At 46.1% G+C, this 17,939-nt stretch overlaps 1 protein-coding gene across 2 annotated transcripts in view; it reads left to right on the top strand.

The window, feature by feature from the left end:
• ttc23 (tetratricopeptide repeat domain 23) overlaps positions 1-17,651 on the top strand; it is a 66,478-nt gene extending 48,827 nt beyond the window's left edge. Inside the window, exons 9-11 of one of the 2 annotated variants that reach the window (XM_060853647.1) lie at positions 3-152; positions 8,985-9,067; positions 16,226-17,651. In XM_060853647.1, coding sequence (XP_060709630.1) covers positions 3-152; positions 8,985-9,067; positions 16,226-16,352 — 360 coding nt within the window. In that variant the 3' untranslated portion in view covers positions 16,353-17,651. Of the gene's footprint in view, positions 1-2; positions 153-5,574; positions 5,636-8,984; positions 9,068-16,225 lie in introns of those variants that run through there. The other variant, XM_060853648.1, reaches the window with a different exon arrangement.
• Positions 17,652-17,939: the final 288 nt, after the last annotated feature.

The raw sequence follows: 17,939 nt of genomic DNA, 5'->3' as shown, positions 1-17,939 counted from the left end.
AGACTGCCTCAAGGTTACTTCACGAATCTCTCCCGGCCAAGCTTTCGACATTTGGAGACTTCAGCGTCGAGGTAGAAGAGACGTATCATCTGTTTGGAGGAATCGAATTAGCGGAGGGGCATCAAAAAGCAGCTTACAAAATGTTCAAGAAGGTGAGTGCTGAGTGTGTGGTGGAAGAATGTAATCATTGACACAAAGTATTCTCAACCAGCATTTAAACCCTGACGACCTGATCATCTATTGTAGCGCTAATAGTGGGAACCTTGCCGTTCCAAAATTGGCAGAGTCACCCTCCCTTGTGATAAAACGGTGACTACTCTTCAAGAGCAGAGTACTTCACTGGCATTGGTATATCCTCACAGCGTGAAAGATGCTATATAAATGCAGGGGTTTTCCTTAACTGATACCAGTAATGGAATGTCAGAAAGGCCGTAGCCCATTTATTTTTTGTTTCAATGGCTGATTTCTGGAACCTATCTTGTAGTCTTTTCCTCCCTGTCCTCTTCTGTATTTTCTTCTGCCCTGGAGGTAAGGATTGATGTTTTTGTTTGATTGCACTTATGTACTTCACCTGATTGACCAGCCTCAAAGTGTCAGCCTTTGCGGGTAGCGCAGTGGTTCAGTATTTGCCTCACAGTGCCAGGGATTCAGATTCAATTCTACCCTTGGGCCACCGTCTGTGTGGAGTTTGAACATGTTCCCCGTGTCTGTGTAGGTTTTCTGTTTCCTCCCACAGTCCAAAGATGCGCAGGCTAGGTGTGAATTGGCCTGCTAAGGTGCTTATAGTGTCCAGGGATGTGTAGGTTAGGTGGATTAGCCATGGAAAATGCAGGGTTACAGGGATAGGGTAGGGGGTTAGATCTGGGTTGGGCTACTCTTCAGAGGGTCAGTGTGGACTCGTGTCAAATGGCCTGTTTCCACACTAGGGATTCAATGATTTGATTCTATGATTCTTAGACAGTGAGTATGGCCATGACATCCAGATCAAACTGGAGGACATCACTTCACTTTCTCCAGCAGGGCTGTGCTTATCATCTACATGTTGTATATTGCTGAAAAGGAACACGTGGCTGAAACCTTTCTTTTTGCATATATCAGGACAAATGCAAGAATGCCAAACTTCAAATAATCACAACAAGTTAGGATGTGATTGGTTGGCAAGTTGGCTCTGATAAATCGAGGCATTGCCAGGGCAAAAGCAGAGGGAACTGTAGGCTCCCCAAATTCCCGGGAAATTCAGAAATGGTGCATGGTTTGAACATGCACCTTTTGTTTACAGAGAATCAAAATCTTAACAGTTAGAGCCATTGGAAGAGATTTGATTTAATTTACTTCTTTCAAGTGTATCAAGATAGAGTGAAAAACATTGTCTCGGGTGATTTACAGTCAAGAGTGTGGTGCTGGAAAAGCACAACCGGTCAGGCAACATCCAAGGGACAAGAGAATCGACGTTTCTAGCCTAAGCCCTTCATCAGGAATGAGGCTTATGGGCCAAGAGGAAACAGAGATAAATAGGAGGGGGTGGGGCTGGGGCTGGGGAGTAGGTAGCTGGGAATGCAATAGGTAGGTGAAGGTGGGGGTGATGAAGGTGATAGGTCGGAGAGGAGGGTGGAGCGGATAGTGGGAAGGAAGATAGACAGGTAGGACAGGTCAAGAGGGTGGTGCCAAGTTGGGATAAAGTGGGGGTGGGGAAATGAGGAAACTAGTGAAATCCACATTGATCCCGTATGGTTGGAGGGTCCCAAGGCGGAAGATGAGGCATTCTTCTTCCAGGCGTTGAGTAGTAAGGGTTTGGCAATAAAGGAGGCCCAGGACCTGCATGTCATTGGGGGAGTGGGAGTGGGAGGGGGAGTTGAAGTGTTCAGCCACAGCGCGGTGGGGTTGTTTTGTGCATGTGTCCCAGAGATGTTCTCTGAAGTGTTCCGCAAATAGACTTCCTGTCTCCCCAATATAGAGGAGACCACATTGGGAGCAATGGACACAATCGATGACATGTGTAGAAGTGCAGGTAAATCTCTGATGGATGTGGGAGGCTCCTTTGGAACCTTGGACGGAGATAAGAGGGGAGGTGTGGTCACAGCTTTTGCAATTCCTGTGGTGGCAGAGGAAGATGCTAGGAGGGGAGATTGGGTTGGTTGGGGGATGTGGACCTGACAAGAGAGATGCGGAGGGAATGGTTTGTCTGGAACATGGATAGGGGTGGGGAGGGAAATATATCCCAAGTAGTGGGATCTGTTTGTAGGTGCTGAAAATGGTGGAGGATGATGTGATGTGTACAGAGGTTGGTGGTGTGGAAGGTGAGGGTCGGGGGGTGGTCTGTCCTTATTGTGATTGGAGGGGTAGGGTTTGAGGACTGAGGTGCTGGAAATGGATGAGATGCACTGGAGGGGAAATTGTGGTTCTGAAGAAGGAGGCCATCTAGTATGATCCGAGTTGAATTGGTCCTCCTGGGAGCAGATGCAGTGGAGGCAGAGGAATTGGGAATAAGGGATAGCATTTTTACAGGAGGCAGGTTGGCAGGAGGTGTAGTCCAGGTAGCTGTGGGAGTCAGCAGGTTTGTACTAAATATCCATGTTGAGTCGGTCACTGTTAATGGAGATGGAGAGGTTTGGGAAGGGGAGGGGAGTGTCTGAGGTGGTCCAGGTGAATTTACAGACAGATCATACTGTACAAGTGCATCAGGGTAACTGAACAGAGTGTCACAGCTGCTGAGAAAGTGCAGAGAGAGAGATCAACATTAAGATTGAAGAGGTCAATTAAAAGATCTGATAACGGCGGGGAAGAAGCTGTTCTTTCAGATGGTACCATAGTGGTAATAAAACTGGACCAATAATCCAGAGGCTAACATTTTAGAGGCATAAATTCAAATAACAGCACAGTGACTATGGATTTTAAATTCAATTAATTAATTAATTAATTCACTGCTGCCTCAGAGCGCCAGGGACCCGGATTCAATTCTAGCCTCTGTGTGGAATTTGCACATTCTCTCAGTGTCTGTGTAGGTTTCCTCCGGGTGCTCCAGTTTCCTTCCACAGTCCAAAGATGTGCAGGTCCGGTGAATTGGTCATTGCTAAATTGCTCATAGTCACAGGTGCATTAGTCAGGGGTAAATGTAGAGGAGTGGGTCTGGGTAGATTACTCTTCGAAGGGTCGGTGTGGACTTGTTGGGCCAAAGGGCCTGTTTCCACACCGTTGGGAATCTAATCTAAATCGGGATAAAATGGTAATCTCAGTAGTAATGACCATGTCCAAAATCGTCTAAATAACATAACGTCCTTCCAGGGATAGATGTCTGCTCTTCTTACCCAGTCTGGCAGACAGTGATGTGCTGACTCTTTAATCCATTGTGAAATGGTCCAGCAAGCCACTTGGTTCTATAAACCGGCATCAGGAAAAGCACCATGGGGTCAGCAGCGGTTTTAAAAAGGCAGCACACCACCCCTTTCTCGAAGGCAGTTAAGAATTTGCAACAATTGCTGGGCTTGTTGCTAAAACTCATATCCTATGACTAATTCAAATGAAACAACAGTATTCCAACTGAAGTGGGAGAAAATGGCTGAGAGACTGAGACAGCTAATGTATTTTGTGATGGACTTTATTGAAATACAACTCCCTGCAGTCCGACAATAGTTGTAATTGTTCGAGTTGACCAGTTAAAATGTTGGCTGTTTATTGACTTGTTTTGAAAGCAGCGTGCCAGTTAATTTTGTTTTGTTGCTCTTCCAACACATGTGAATTCATCTGACCAATAAACACACAAATTAGGATCAATAAATACTCCTTTACAATTGGTTATAGCTGTTTGTTATGAACTACCCAACATTTAGCTCAGTATTCCTGCGCACAAAAGGGCTTTGTATTAGCACAATCAGTTGATTTAGTTTAATGTCATGTCAGCTTGAACATGAGCACATTTTGGCTACTTCACTGAAAGAGGAGTTTGTTGTAAGATGCTCATAATTCATTTCTTTTCTTGAAAAGACAAAGCCATTTTTAAGACGGCGCGTTTGAAATAAATGCAGTTGATGCTGAATTGTTTAAAAAAACTGCTATTCATCTTTCAAACATCTGAATAATTAACCACAATGACAAAAGCAGAGGCAGTCCATCTCGTGTGATGCTGGCATCATGTCTAAAACCCTGGCCTCCAAGTTAGACAATTAAAGGTTCAAATCCCATTTCAGAGACTAGACGGTATAATCACTCCCGGTACTGAGTGAGTGCTTTATCATTGAAAGCAATTTCCTTCTGCGTTCAAAGATGCAAAATGTTCCTTATCATTGCCCAGAAAAGAATGAAAACTATACACTGGCTAAGACTCCCCCACTTTTGAGATAAAGTGATTATTTATCTCAGTTGCTTTCCAAGGAGCTTTTGCTCTGTGCAACTGGTAGGGACTGATAGTGTATTGAACTCGTAATCCAGAGGCCCAGGTTACTGTTCTGCAGATATGGGTTCAAATCCCACCACAGCAGGTAGTGAAATTAAAATTCAATGAATAATATAATCTGGAATTGAAAGCTGGTGGTGACCACTATTTTTTTTTAAAGCAAACCTGGTTCAGTGATGTCATTCAGGGTAGGAAATCTGCCATCCTTACCCAGTCTGGTTTACATGTGATTCCAGACAGTACGGTGGCTCAGTAGTTAGCACTGCTGCCTCACAGTATCAGGGACCTGAGTTCAATTCGCACCTCAGGTGACTGACTGTGTGGAGTTTGCACGTTCTCCCCGTGTCTGTGTGGGTTTCCTCCGGGTGCTCCAGTTTCCTCCCACAATCCAAAGATGTGCAGGTTAGGTGAACTGGTCATGCTAAATTGGCCATAATGATAGGTGCATTAGAGAGGGGTTAATATAGAGTAGGGGAATCGGTATGGGTGGTTACTCTTCGAAGGGCCGGTGTGGACTTGTTGGGCCGAAGGGCCTGTTTCCATACTGTAGGGAATCTAATCAGACCCACAGCAATGTTGTTGATTGTTAACTACCCTGCAGAGTTGCCCTAATGAGACACTCAGCTGAAGGTCAATGGGAATAAGCAGCAACATCCACATCCGCTGTAAGAATGAAGAGGAACACATTGGCCTACAACAGATCAGTGATTACTTTTCTGAAATGGCTCATTCAGTGTCTTTTGGGGATATCCTGGGGATTAGACATCAAACAACTGCATTGCTTTTCCTTCTGTGATCTTCCTCATCAAATGGTCAGTTTGTAAATCAGTACGGGTTGTTTGAAGAGAGAGAGCTTTGTAAAATCACTTCCCAGCAAGTACTGTTTTGTCTGTAATTATTAAAGAAGTAACTTAATAGAAGCTGTAACTTCTTTTTGAACGCTTGATTAGAGGGGATGGGTTCAGTAGTCTTTTCGGAAATCTTTTGAAGCAACTGTGTCGCTGAAAGAAAGCTCAGCTTCCCTCTATTACGAATGCCTCCTAATCGCTGGTCATTGATGTGGCCACACATTGAATGCAAAACTCTGGGGACCTTCTGAAGAAGTAGTCAGTAATTACACGTTTATTCAGTAAAATGGCAGGGTTAGGTAAGTGAGTGTTTCTCTCCTATTTTTTTATTTTCAGCACTGACTTGCACTTTGACATATATTCGCAGTGGTGGCTGTGTAGCACCTCACACTAGTGACTGCTCCTCCGTGCAGACAGAGGACTCTTCAGCCGGGCGAACACTGAGGGAAGGTAATGATGGCTGAGGGGAGGTTTGATAAGAGGAGAGAGGGAGAAACTGTTTCCACTCATGACAGGCTCGCAAGCCAGAGCACACAGATTGAAAAAGAAGCAATTGCAAGGCAAGCAGAAACTGTATCACACAGCAAGTGATCTGAATGTGGACGCACTATCTATAAGTGTGATGGGCAGATCCAGCTGAGGCAGTCAAGAAAGCAGCCGATAATTATTTAATTAGAAACAATGTCTAGGGTTACGGGGAAAAGGCAAGAGTTTGGCACAAAGTTAAAATACTCAGAGAGCCAGTGCAAACAAGATGGGCTGAGTGGCCTCCTATTGTACCATGATAATTCTGCAAAACGTGTCTTGTGACAACTCAAAAGTACACAATCACTCCGTCTACGTGGGCTCTCAACAATTTGTACTAAATGCATCAACGTTCAGGTTGCCTTTGCACAATCTCCCCGTAACAGAAGGCTATCTTTCACTGCATGCTTCTGCCTTATTTCAGTAAAGGAATGTTGCTGAACTGATCAGTTAACAACTGGCAAAGATTGCTGTTGTGCTGATGCTGTCTGAATCATGCAGAGGATTCCACAAGTGTCGGGAAATAAATCACAGGTTTCCTCCCTGGTTGCTAAGTACGTATGGTGGAAGATGAGCCTGGCGCAGACACACTGGGACATCTGATATACTATTCAGCTATTTGAGATTCTATTGCTCACCCAGGCAGCAGCTGCAGGGCAATATTTGTCTCTTACATGGACTTGGAGGATAAAAAGTGCAGATCTATTCCTTTAACAATAACACCTTTTTCCTAAAATGTTTTTTAAAATTGCATTCTTATTCACCATGCACTTTGTATTTGATTAAGTCTTTCTGAATTGTAGTCTCAAAACACAGCAGCCAGGTTTGCCCATGAGCAGCAATGTGATAGTGGCTGAATAATTTGTGTCATTCAAGGGATAAGTATTGGCCAGGACACTGAGGATAATTCCCTGTTCTTAGAAAAGACCCACAAGATCATTCATATCCATTTATGAGGAAATACGGGGCCTTGGGTTAATATTTCATCTGAAAGATGGTACCTCAGACAGTACGGCACTCTCTCAGTACTGCATTGTGAACATCGACCAGGGTTCTCTGCTCACGTTTCCTAACTGCAATTAGATAGCACCCCTGATGAATTTTGTTTGGAGGAGACTACTCAATGTTGATGCTTTACGTGAAAACCCCAGCATTTTTCAAACCTTAACAAACTAATGGTGTACTTTGTTAATGATTTTTCCATGGGATTAAACAAGGCCACAGCTGTGGAAACTTTGATTCCATCAGCCTAGACAGACTTTTCGAATGGATCCCAGGCTGAGAGGTCAGCATCTAAGTGGCCCCATTAACACACACACTCACACCCCTACTTCTCCACTATCAGCTCAGAAGTACGCATGTTCCCAGATAATTTCACAACATTCAAAGTCATTTGCAACACTTCAAATCCTGAAGCAGCCCGTATCCAAATACATCAAGACCTGAACAATATCCAGGCTTGGGCTGACAAATGGCTAGTAACATTCATGCCACACAATTACCAGGCAATGACCATCTCTGACAAGAGAGAATCAAACAATTGCCCCTTGACAATCAATGGCATTGTAATCACTGATACTCCATTATCAACAATCTGGTCTATGGACCAGAAACTGAACTGGACTTGCCATATAAATACAGTAGTCTCAAGAGCAGGTCAAAGACGAGTGACTCACCTCCTGACTCCCCAAAGCCTGTCCATTATCGACAAGGCGCAAGTCAGGAGTGTGATTGAATACCTGCCTGGGTGGATACAACGCCAACAACCCTCGAAGCTCAACACCATCCAGGACAAAGCAGCCCCCACTTGATGGGCACTGCATCCACAAACATTCACCCCCTCCACCTCCAATGCACAGTAGCAGCAGTGTGTACCATCGACAAGATGCACTGCAGCAAATCATGACGGCTCCTGAACGTCCAAACCCATGACCACTTCCATCTAGAAGGGCGATGGTAGCAGATACATGGGAACACCACTGGTTTTCTCTCCAAGCTATTCACCATCCTGACTTGGAAATATATTGCCGTTCCTTCACTGTTACTCAGTCAGAATCCTGGAATGCCCTCCCAAGGGGTATTGTGGGTCTACTACAGCAAATGGATTGCGGTGGTTCAGGAGAGCAGCTCACCACCACTTTCTCAAGGGCACAGCCAGCAACTCCCAGATCCCCTGAATGAATGAACAAAATAAAGGTACTGGATAAAAACACATTGCTCTTTAAGCCAAAAAAAAATGGACAGGAAACTTTGAGGATTCATTTAAGAAAGAGTTGGATAGAGCTCTCAAAGATAGTGGAATCAAGGGTTATGGAGATAAGGCAGGAAGTGGATACTGATTAGGAATGATCAGCCATGATCATATTGAATGGCGGTGCAGGCTCGATGGGCTGAATGGCCTACTCCTGCACCTAATGTCTATTGAGGGAGAACAACTAATAATAAATAGAAATGTGGTTTATGTAAGCCAGTTGAATAAAACTGTGTTCAAGCAATTGACTTTAAAAATACCATTTGGTTTAGAAATCCCCTTCTTTCACTAAGGCCATGCCAACAGTTCAGAAGTGGTCGAATAAAAGCAAAAGACTGCAGATGCTGAAAATCTGAAACAAATAGAGAATGCTGGAGAAACTCAGCAGGTCTGGCAGCATCTGTGGAGAGAGAAACATTTCAAGTGTGATATAACTCTTCAGATTTTCCCCCGGCTCTCTATCTATGCTGAGCCATCTGGATAGAATGGGAACCACAGTCATATTGTTGAGAAGAGAGATGGTGTTGAAGCTTTTCATTCTGCTTTCATCAGGACAAATGCAAGAATGCCAAATTTCAAATGTTCGCTACAGTCTATACTATAGGAGGAAAAGGTCCTGATTTGGTTGGCAAGTTGACTGTTGAGGTGTTGCTGCGGAGAGAGCAACGAGGAGTCTTTAAGCCTGTGAACAATGCAATAAAGACACCAAATTTGAACTTGTTCCTTTGTTTATGGGTCAATGCTGCTGATGGTAAAAACACACCCCAGCAGGAGGTAGCACCTCCGGGTGGGATGGGGGTGGGGTGGGGGTGCGTACGAAGAAGCTGTAAAGCAAAGAGTTCAGCACACTGTTTTGCTGCAATTCGCATTTTGCTGTTCAGTTGCGAGGGGTAAATGTGCTGACCCAGGACAACTGGTAGTTGCTGAATGTAGAATTCTAATTAAACACTTTAATCTCTCTGTTTGGCAGTGCCTGGGAATTCAGACCTTTCTGTATGGGTCACAGCACAAAAAGACAAGAGCTACTCAGGAAACAGTCAAACTCTTATCCAAGTAAGTGATGCCTCAGTGACCATCAGATCAGTGACCGAGTTGGCTGAAGCTGTGTGGAACTTTCGAGTGAGCTACTAACTAGCTTCTTTAACTGTTGCCTCACCACCAGTTGAAATGATCATTTTAGTGGCTGGCTGATTGTGTGACTGGTGTATCATTGAACCCTGCAGATTATAAGATTCCATCTCAGGTCCTCGTCCTGAGTGAACTGCCGTCTGCTAGGTGGACAGAGGGCATTGTAAAGGCACAAAATCGGAAATTGCTGGAAAAGTTCAGCAGGTCTGGCAGCAGCTGTGGAGAGAAATCAAAGTTAATGTTTCTCAGAACTTGTAAAAGCCAGCTCCGATCTCTCAGGGCTCAGGGTTTGGGGAAATCAGCCTGTATTGCAGGCGTACCCCATGGAGAATTGCATACATGTTGTCTTGGGGAAAGAGAGCAGGATTAGACCCAGCTGCAACACCCATTCTGAGCAAGATCACAGTGGGAAACAAAATCAGACATTGCTGGAGAAGCTCGGCATGTCTGGTACCTTCTGTGGAGAAAAATCAGAGTTAATGTTGCGAGTCCAGGGACTCTTCTTCAGGGACCCTTCTGGAACTCTGCTTTCTCTCTACAGATGCTGCCAGACCTGCTGCTGAATTCATCCAGTAATTTCTGATCTTGTTTCAGATCTTCAGCATCTGCGGGGTTTTATTTTGTTTTATTTCATGCTCAGAGGCACCTTTTGATGACCTGTAACCCAAGACCAGTGAGTGGAACCAGGAGAGGAATGTGGGAAACTGGAAGCAGCAAAAACACCGTGGTAATTTTATCAGGTGGAGCCTTTAGAGTCATAGAGATGTACAGCATGGAAACAGACCCTTCGATCCAACCTGTCCATGCCGACCAGATATCCCAACCCAATCTAGTCCCACCTGCCAGCACCCGGCCCATATCCCTCCAAACCCTTCCTATTCATATACTCGTCCAGATGCCTCTTAAATGTTGCAATTGTACCAGCCTCTACCACATCCTCTGGCAGCTCATTCCATACACGTACCACCCTCTGGGTGAAAAAGTTGCCCCTTATGGTTCTTTTATATCTTTCCCTTCTCACCCTAAACCTATGCCCTCTAGTTCTGGACTCCCCGACCCCAGTGAAAAGACTTTGTCTATTTACCCTTTCTATGCCCCTCATAATTTTATAAACCTCTGTAAGGTCACCCCTCAGCCTCCGATCTTTCAGGGAGAACAGCCCCAGCCTGTTCAGCCTCTCCCTACAGCTCAAATCCTCCAACCCTAGCAACATCCTTGTAAACCTTTTCTGAACCCTTTCAAGTTCCACAACATCTTTCCAATAGAAAGGAGACCAGAATTAGAGTATTCTTTAGCTTGGCTCATTGCCAACACTACCTTTAGAGACATGGGTAACAGATACATGGAGACACGACCGCCTCAAACTCCCTCACCAGTGACATAGCATCCTGACCCAGAGGTACATCACTGTTCATTGTCAGTCCTGGCTAACAGCAAGGTGAGTGTTCCTACAGCTTATGGACTGCAGTGGTTCTAGAATACATTTCACCCCCACCTTCTTCAGGACAGTTAGAGATAGGCAGTAAACGCTGACCTGTCCAGCAAACCCACATTTCGCAGGTGAATGTTAAAGAAAAGCTTTCAAGTTGAAAATACAGGACTCTAAAGGGTCTAGGACCAGAGGACATATTCTCTGAATGAGGTGTTGTCTGTTTAAATAGAGCTGAGGAGGAACGTCTTCTCTCAGAGGATAGTGAATCTGTGAAATCCTTTACCTCAGAAAGCTTTAGAGGGCAAGTATGTTCAAGGCAGAGAGAGTCCTGTGGTGAAGTGGTGGAGTCCCTACCTCTGAGCCAGGAATCCCAGATACAGTGGATAGCAGCAATTTGAGAAAGTAGCACAGCACCACCTTCTCAAAGGGCAATTCAAGGACAATCAGAGCTGGTCCAACCAGTGACACCCAGCAAAACAAAATCCCACCTGCTCCAAACATCTCGGGATAATATCTCTAAACAGGCTGATTAGAAAATGTGCAACAATATAAACTTTCCTAGACCCTCATTTAAAGGATACCCTGTAAATCTTGCCCTAGCTCCTGTTATTATAGATGTCTGGTGTCTTTATGACATGCCCTGGCCAGCAATGGGGTTCATTCTGTCCGAGGTCCCAGACGTCTCACAGGTGAGGACCATGTTGCCTTTGGAATATACACTAAACATTGCACATACAGATCATGTGACAAATTAAGAGGTACTTGAAATTATGAGGACACGGTGAACTTAAAAAGATAACATCCAGAACAAAGACAGGCCGCGTTTTGTACGTTTACTCCGAACTGATAAGGTTCAGTGATCTCTCCTAGAGAATGGGAGCAGAGAGAGTGATCATTGTAGGCAGAGTGAATGATGGAAGTCACAGAGTGGTTGCAAATGAGCTGCAGAGAATGACTGAGGAGGGTTTAAGACATATAAGTGGATCTTCTGGTAGGAGCATATGCAGCAGGTGATTTAATTTGACAGTTTTCAACCATAATGTTTCCCGAGTTATTTCCTGTTTCCTGTCAGAAATCACCTCCCAGCTGTTAGACTCCATGCCTCCTGCCATTGTTCAGAATTCCATGTTCAACTTCAGAAAATGTTACAAGCCGCAGATGTTGCGCATTGTAAAGGTGCTTCACATGCGAACGCGTGCACGCACAGGCACGCACACACACGCACGCACGCACACACACGCACACACACACACCCTTCAACTAACTCAGCTGGGGACTGCCTGCTCTGGGTACTCAGTCACATAGATAGAGGGCTGTTGCCTGCTGGGGCACATGGAGTCAGATATTACGAGGGGGCATAGCTTTAAATTAAGGGGTGGTAGGTATAGGACTGATATTAGGGGTAGATTCTTTACTCAGCGAGTCGTGAGTTCATGAAATGCCCTGCCAGTAGCAGTGGTGGACTCTCCCTCTTTATGGGCATTTAAACGGGCATTGGATAGGCATATGGAGGATAGTGGGCTAGTGTAGGTTAGGTGGGCTTGGATCGGCGCAACATCAAGGGCCGAAGGGCCTGTACTGCGCTGTATTTCTCTATGTTCTGTGTTCTATGTAAGGATTTCCGAGATTGCATTTAGATCTCAAGGGCTACTAAACCTGCCAGGGTTCCTATTCCCAAACACCTGGTTGCATGGGGGTCAGGATGGACTCTGCTGACCCTCTCCCAGATGAAGAATGGCCTCTCAGCCTGCCTCATGAAGCTGTAACTAGCAAGTGACCAATTGTAGGGGATCAGGAAAATTACTGCCAGCTCAGCTCTTGTGTTGAGACTGCGGTTAGATGGCTGTGTACGGGTTTTGCTCGCCTTGGCTAAAGAAGAATAAATTTGCATAATGGGAGGGCAACAAATGGTTACCAGTCTGATTCCTGGGATGGCTGGATCCTCCTTTGAGGAGAGATTGAATGAATGAATGATCATTATTGTCATGTACTCAAATGAGTGCAATGGAAAGTGTGCAGGTTGCTGCTTATGGTGCCATTTTAGATACAAAATTCACTAGGTACAGCTTTTCAGTTACAGTTCGTGGAAAAATAGAGAAGTATGAGAAATGTCCACATTGCAGATTTAGGAATACATTATATAACAGAGAAAAGAAATACAGAGAAATGGTCTTCCAGCCCAGTCCATGTTGACATCTAGACTCCCCGAGACCAGAGGTCCACACCAAAACCATGCCTGGCAGAGGCACCTCCAAATACCACCTGAACATCACTGCACTTGCTGACTGGGAAATGCTATGCCAGCAAAGAGAATGCCATACTGGACTGACAGGTTACCTTGCTGGGCTGAGACACCACCGCGTCATGCTGGGCTGAGACACCACCGCGTCATGCTGGGCTGAGACACCACCGTGTCATGCTGGGCTGAGACACCGCCGCGTCATGCTGGGCTGAGACACCACCGCGTCATGCTGGGCTGAGACACCGCCGCGTCATGCTGGACTGGGAGACCGTCGTGTCATGCTGGGCTGGGAGACCACTGTGTCATGCTGGACTGGGAGACCGTCGTGTCATGCTGGGCTGGGAGACCACCGCGTCATGCTGGGCTGGGAGACCGCCGTGTCATGCTGGGCTGAGAGACCGCTGTGTCATGCTGGGCTGAGACACCGCCGCGTCATGCTGGACTGGGAGACCGTCGTGTCATGCTGGGCTGGGAGACCACTGTGTCATGCTGGACTGGGAGACCGTCGTGTCATGCTGGGCTGGGAGACCACCGCGTCATGCTGGGCTGGGAGACCGCCGTGTCATGCTGGGCTGAGAGACCGCTGTGTCATGCTGGGCTGAGACACCGCCGTGTCATGCTGGACTGGGAGACCACCGTGTCATGCTGGACTGGGAGACCGCCGTGTCATGCTGGGCTGAGACACCGCTGCGTCATGCTGGGCTGGGAGACCGCCGTGTCATGCTGGACTGGGAGACCGTCGTGTCATGCTGGGCTGAGACACCGCCGCGTCATGCTGGGCTGGGAGACCGCCGTGTCATGCTGGGCTGAGAAACCGCCGTGTCATGCTGGGCTGAGAGACCGCCGTGTCATGCTGGGCTGAGAGACCGCTGTGTCATGCTGGGCTGAGACACCGCCACGTCATGCTGGGCTGGGACACCGCTGTGTCATGCTGGGCTGGGAGACCGCCGCGTCATGCTGGGCTGGGAGACCGCCGCGTCATGCTGGGCTGGGACACCGCCGTGTCATGCTGGGCTGGGAGACCGCTGCGTCATGCTGGGCTGAGAAACCGCTGTGTCATGCTGGGCTGAGAGACCGCCGCGTCATGCTGGGCTGAGAGACCGCTGTGTCATGCTGGGCTGAGAGACCACTGTGTCATGCTGGGATGAGACACCGCCGCGTCATGCTGGGCTGAGACACCGCCGCGTCATGCTGGGCTGAGAAACCGCTGTGTCATGCTGGGCTGAGAGACCGCCGCGTCATGCTGGGCTGAGAGACCACTGTGTCATGCTGGGATGAGACACTGCCGCGTCATGCTGGGCTGAGACACCGCTGTGTCATGCTGGGCTGAGACACCGCTGCGTCATGCTGGGCTGGGAGACCGTCGTGTCATGCTGGGCTGGGAGACCGTCGTGTCATGCTGGGCTGAGAGACCGCCGTGTCATGCTGGGCTGAGACACCGCTGCGTCATGCTGGGCTGGGAGACCGTCGTGTCATGCTGGGCTGAGAGACCACTGTGTCATGCTGGGCTGAGAGACCACCGTGTCATGTTGGGCTGAGAGACCACCGCATCATACTGGGCCTGAGAGACCGCCGCGTCATGCTGGGCTGAGAGACCGTCATGTCATGCTGGGCTGAGACCGGGAGTCTGGGCTTGTGTTTTCTGAAGTTTGGAAGAATGAAGAAAAGCTACGTAATTCTTTCATGGGCTTTAATAGTTTGGATGTTAATAGTTTGGATGTTAATAGTTTGGATGTTAGAAAGTTGAACGAATGATCTTTATTGTCACGTGTTCAAATGAGGACAGTGAAAAATGTGGGGTGGTCTGAAGTCAGCACATTCTCTAAATAAGAGGTAGACCATTAAGGACTGAGACGAAGAGGATTTTCTTCATTCACTGGAGGGTGAACCTTTGGATCTCTTTACCCTAGTAGGCAGTGGAGGCTCAGTCATCGAGAACATTCATGAGAAAGATCGATAGATTTCTAGATGTTAACGGTATCAAGGGATTGGATATGAAAATGGCAGAAATCACCCCCGTGATCTAGATGCATGACTGGGCAAACTCAAGGGACCAAATGGCCTACACCTCCTAATTTCCATGACCCTACACCTCAACAACTGTACTGGAAATAGATGATCTCTTCATGGTATTTTGACATAGCTTTCTGACTTATTCTAACTCTGAAGATGGACGAGGGTGATCCAGTAGATGTAGTGTACTTGGACTTCCAGAAAGCTTTTGATAAAGTCCCACATAGGAGGTTAGTGAGCAAAATTAGGGCGCATGGTATTGGGGACAAAGTACTAGATTGGATTGAAAGTTGGTTGGCTGGTAGGAAAGAAAGAGTAGTGATAAATGGCTCCATTTCGAAATGGCAGGCAGTGACCAGTGGAGTACCGCAGGGATCCGTGCTGGGACCGCAGCTTTTTACAATATATATTAATGATATAGAAATGGTATTAGTAATAACATTAGCAAATTTGCTGATGATACTAAGTTGGGTGGCAGGGTAAAATGTGAAGAGGATGTTAGGAGATTACAGGGTGACCTGGACAGGTTAGGTGAGTGGTCAGATGCATGGCAGATACAGTTTAATGTGGATAAATGTATGGTTATCCACTTTGGTGGCAAGAACAGGAAGGCAGATTACTACCTCAGTGGAATCAATTTAGGTAAAGGGGCAGTACAGAGAGATCTGGGTGTTCTTGTCCATCAGTCAATGAAGGTAAGCATGCAGGTACAGCAGGTAGTGAAGAAGGCTAATAGCATGCTGGCCTTCATAACAAGAGGGATTGAGTATAGAAGCAAAGAGGTTCTTCTGCAACTGTACAGGGCCCTGATGAGATCACACCTGGAGTACTGTGTGCAGTTCTGGTCTCCAAATTTGAGGAAAGACATTCTGGTTATTGAGGGAGTGTAGCGTAGTTTCCCAAGGTCAATTCCTGGAATGGCGGGACTACCTTACGCTGAAAGACTGGAGCGACTGGGCTTGTATACCCTTGAGTTTAGAAGACTGAGAGGGGATCTGATTGAGACATATAAGATTATTAAAGGATTGGACACTCTGGAGGCAGGAAACATGTTTCCGCTGGTGGGTGAGTGCCGAACCAGAGGACACAGCTTAAAAATACGGGGTAGACCATTTAGGACAGAGATGAGGAGAAGCCTCTTCACCCAGAGAGTGGTGGCTGTGTGGAATGCTCTGCCCCAGAGGGCAGTGGAGGCCCAGTTTCTGGATTCATTTAAGAAAGAGTTGGATAGAGCTCTCAAGGATAGTGGAATCAAGGGTTATGGAGATAAGGCAGGAACAGGATACTGATTAAGGATGATCAGCCATGATCATATTGAATGGCCTACTCCTGCACCTATTGTCTATTTTGGTAATGTATCATGAAAACATTTATTATTCTTTGTATTTTCCAAAAGGTCTCCAGAGGTGGCTGCAGAAGAAATGAAGTCAGGAGCAGATCATTTAAAACAGAGACCTGCATTCTGTGCTGTGGTACCAAAACACACCATGTCAGGAGGGACCAAAGCCAATATCTATTCTTGACTGATGTCCGTGGAATGGGGTGCCTCAAAATGCTCGGACGATGCTCAGCATTCTGGCCCACAGTTACCTCCCTCCAAAACAACCTAGAAGCCATTGCTTTGACCGTTGGTGGCTACACTGTCAGCTGCCTTGATCCTAAACTCTGGAACCTACCCTCACCAAAACTCTCTGCCTCTCTACGCGTGTCTTCTTTAAGACACTCCCTAAAAGTTACCTCCTTGACCAAACTCTTATTCCCCATCCTTATCTTTGTTTCAACATCAATTGTTCTCTCATAACTCTCCAGAGAAGCATTCCTGGGACGTTTTACGATAGGGTGCTGAAAATATAATATTACTTCTAACGGCACTTTTTTAAACCTTTGCTGTGATTTATTATATCTATGAGGTCAACGTAGAACTTGAAGTGTCACCTTAAAAAGAATGTGAACCAGCTTTAATTGTGGTCGATAACCATATTTTAAGCAGGAAGTTATATGTTGGAATTCAGATCAAATTGTTGTTGAAGACAAAACCAGATGTCAGTAGCTGCCTCTCAATGATGAATGGGAATTGATGAAATATAAGCCACATGTTATGGAGCAGGTTGCTAATACTTTTACTACAGGCTTCTACTTTTCATTTTAACTTTGCCAAATAATGTGCACAATGTAGTGAATGAAGTTATGCAGTTCGCAGCTTGTGGCTGCATAGATTACGGAGAATGTACAGCACAACCAGACTGCGCCAGAGCTCGTCCTTTGCTGAAGCTTTCCTCCATTCAGACTTCATCAAGCAAAGCACTTATCCTTCCTCTCCAACCACCCCCGAACCTAATCCAGCAACCTGAAAATGCAGCCTGCTGTTCATCTCCGTGAGTCCCTGCAGTGGCAAATTCCATATGCTCACCACTCTGAGTAACAAGGTTTTTTTCTGAATTTCCTATTCATTTCCTGTTCTCTCAAGAACACCCATCAGCAAAACGAAGCTGAGAAAGGAATGCCAGTGATCTCAAGTCCAAGGACCATCTTCCACCTTCTGGAAACGTGCAAACAGAGATTCAACTCTATAGAATTGTAAACATATCATAGAAACCCTACAGTGTGGGAAAAAGCCATTCAGCCAATCAAGTCCAAACCAACCCTCCGAAGCCATGTTGTGGAGGAGCCAGTCTTCGACTGGGGTGGACAAAGTTAAAAATCACACAACACCAGGTTATAGTCCAACAGGTTTATTTGGAAACACTAGCTTTCGGAGCGCTGCTCCTTCATCAGGTGGTTGTGGAGAATAAAGCCATAAGACACAAAATTTATAGCAAAAGATTACAGTGTCATGCAACTGAAATGATATATTGAACAAACCTAGATTGTTGTTAAGTCTTTCATCTTTTAGAATGGGTTGCAGGTTTCAGTTCATTAGTATGTAAACCCCAGAACTTCTTTCAAGTCACATTCTCGAGATAACTTAAGGTTTTGTAAAAAAATGGTGACATCTCAGCTCAGACAATGCCTTAAAGGTGTGAGGTTAGAGTCATTCTGTATCCCAGTCTTGAGTCAGATTGGTTCTATTTCCGAAATGGAATTTACAAAATATTGCATGGATTGATTGA

Source organism: Hemiscyllium ocellatum, chromosome 42, assembly GCF_020745735.1.
Source record: "Hemiscyllium ocellatum isolate sHemOce1 chromosome 42, sHemOce1.pat.X.cur, whole genome shotgun sequence".
In the NCBI taxonomy this organism is placed as follows: domain Eukaryota; kingdom Metazoa; phylum Chordata; class Chondrichthyes; order Orectolobiformes; family Hemiscylliidae; genus Hemiscyllium; species Hemiscyllium ocellatum.
The sequence above is the reverse complement of the archived record's forward strand: the minus strand, read 5'-3'. Positions and strand labels throughout refer to the sequence as shown.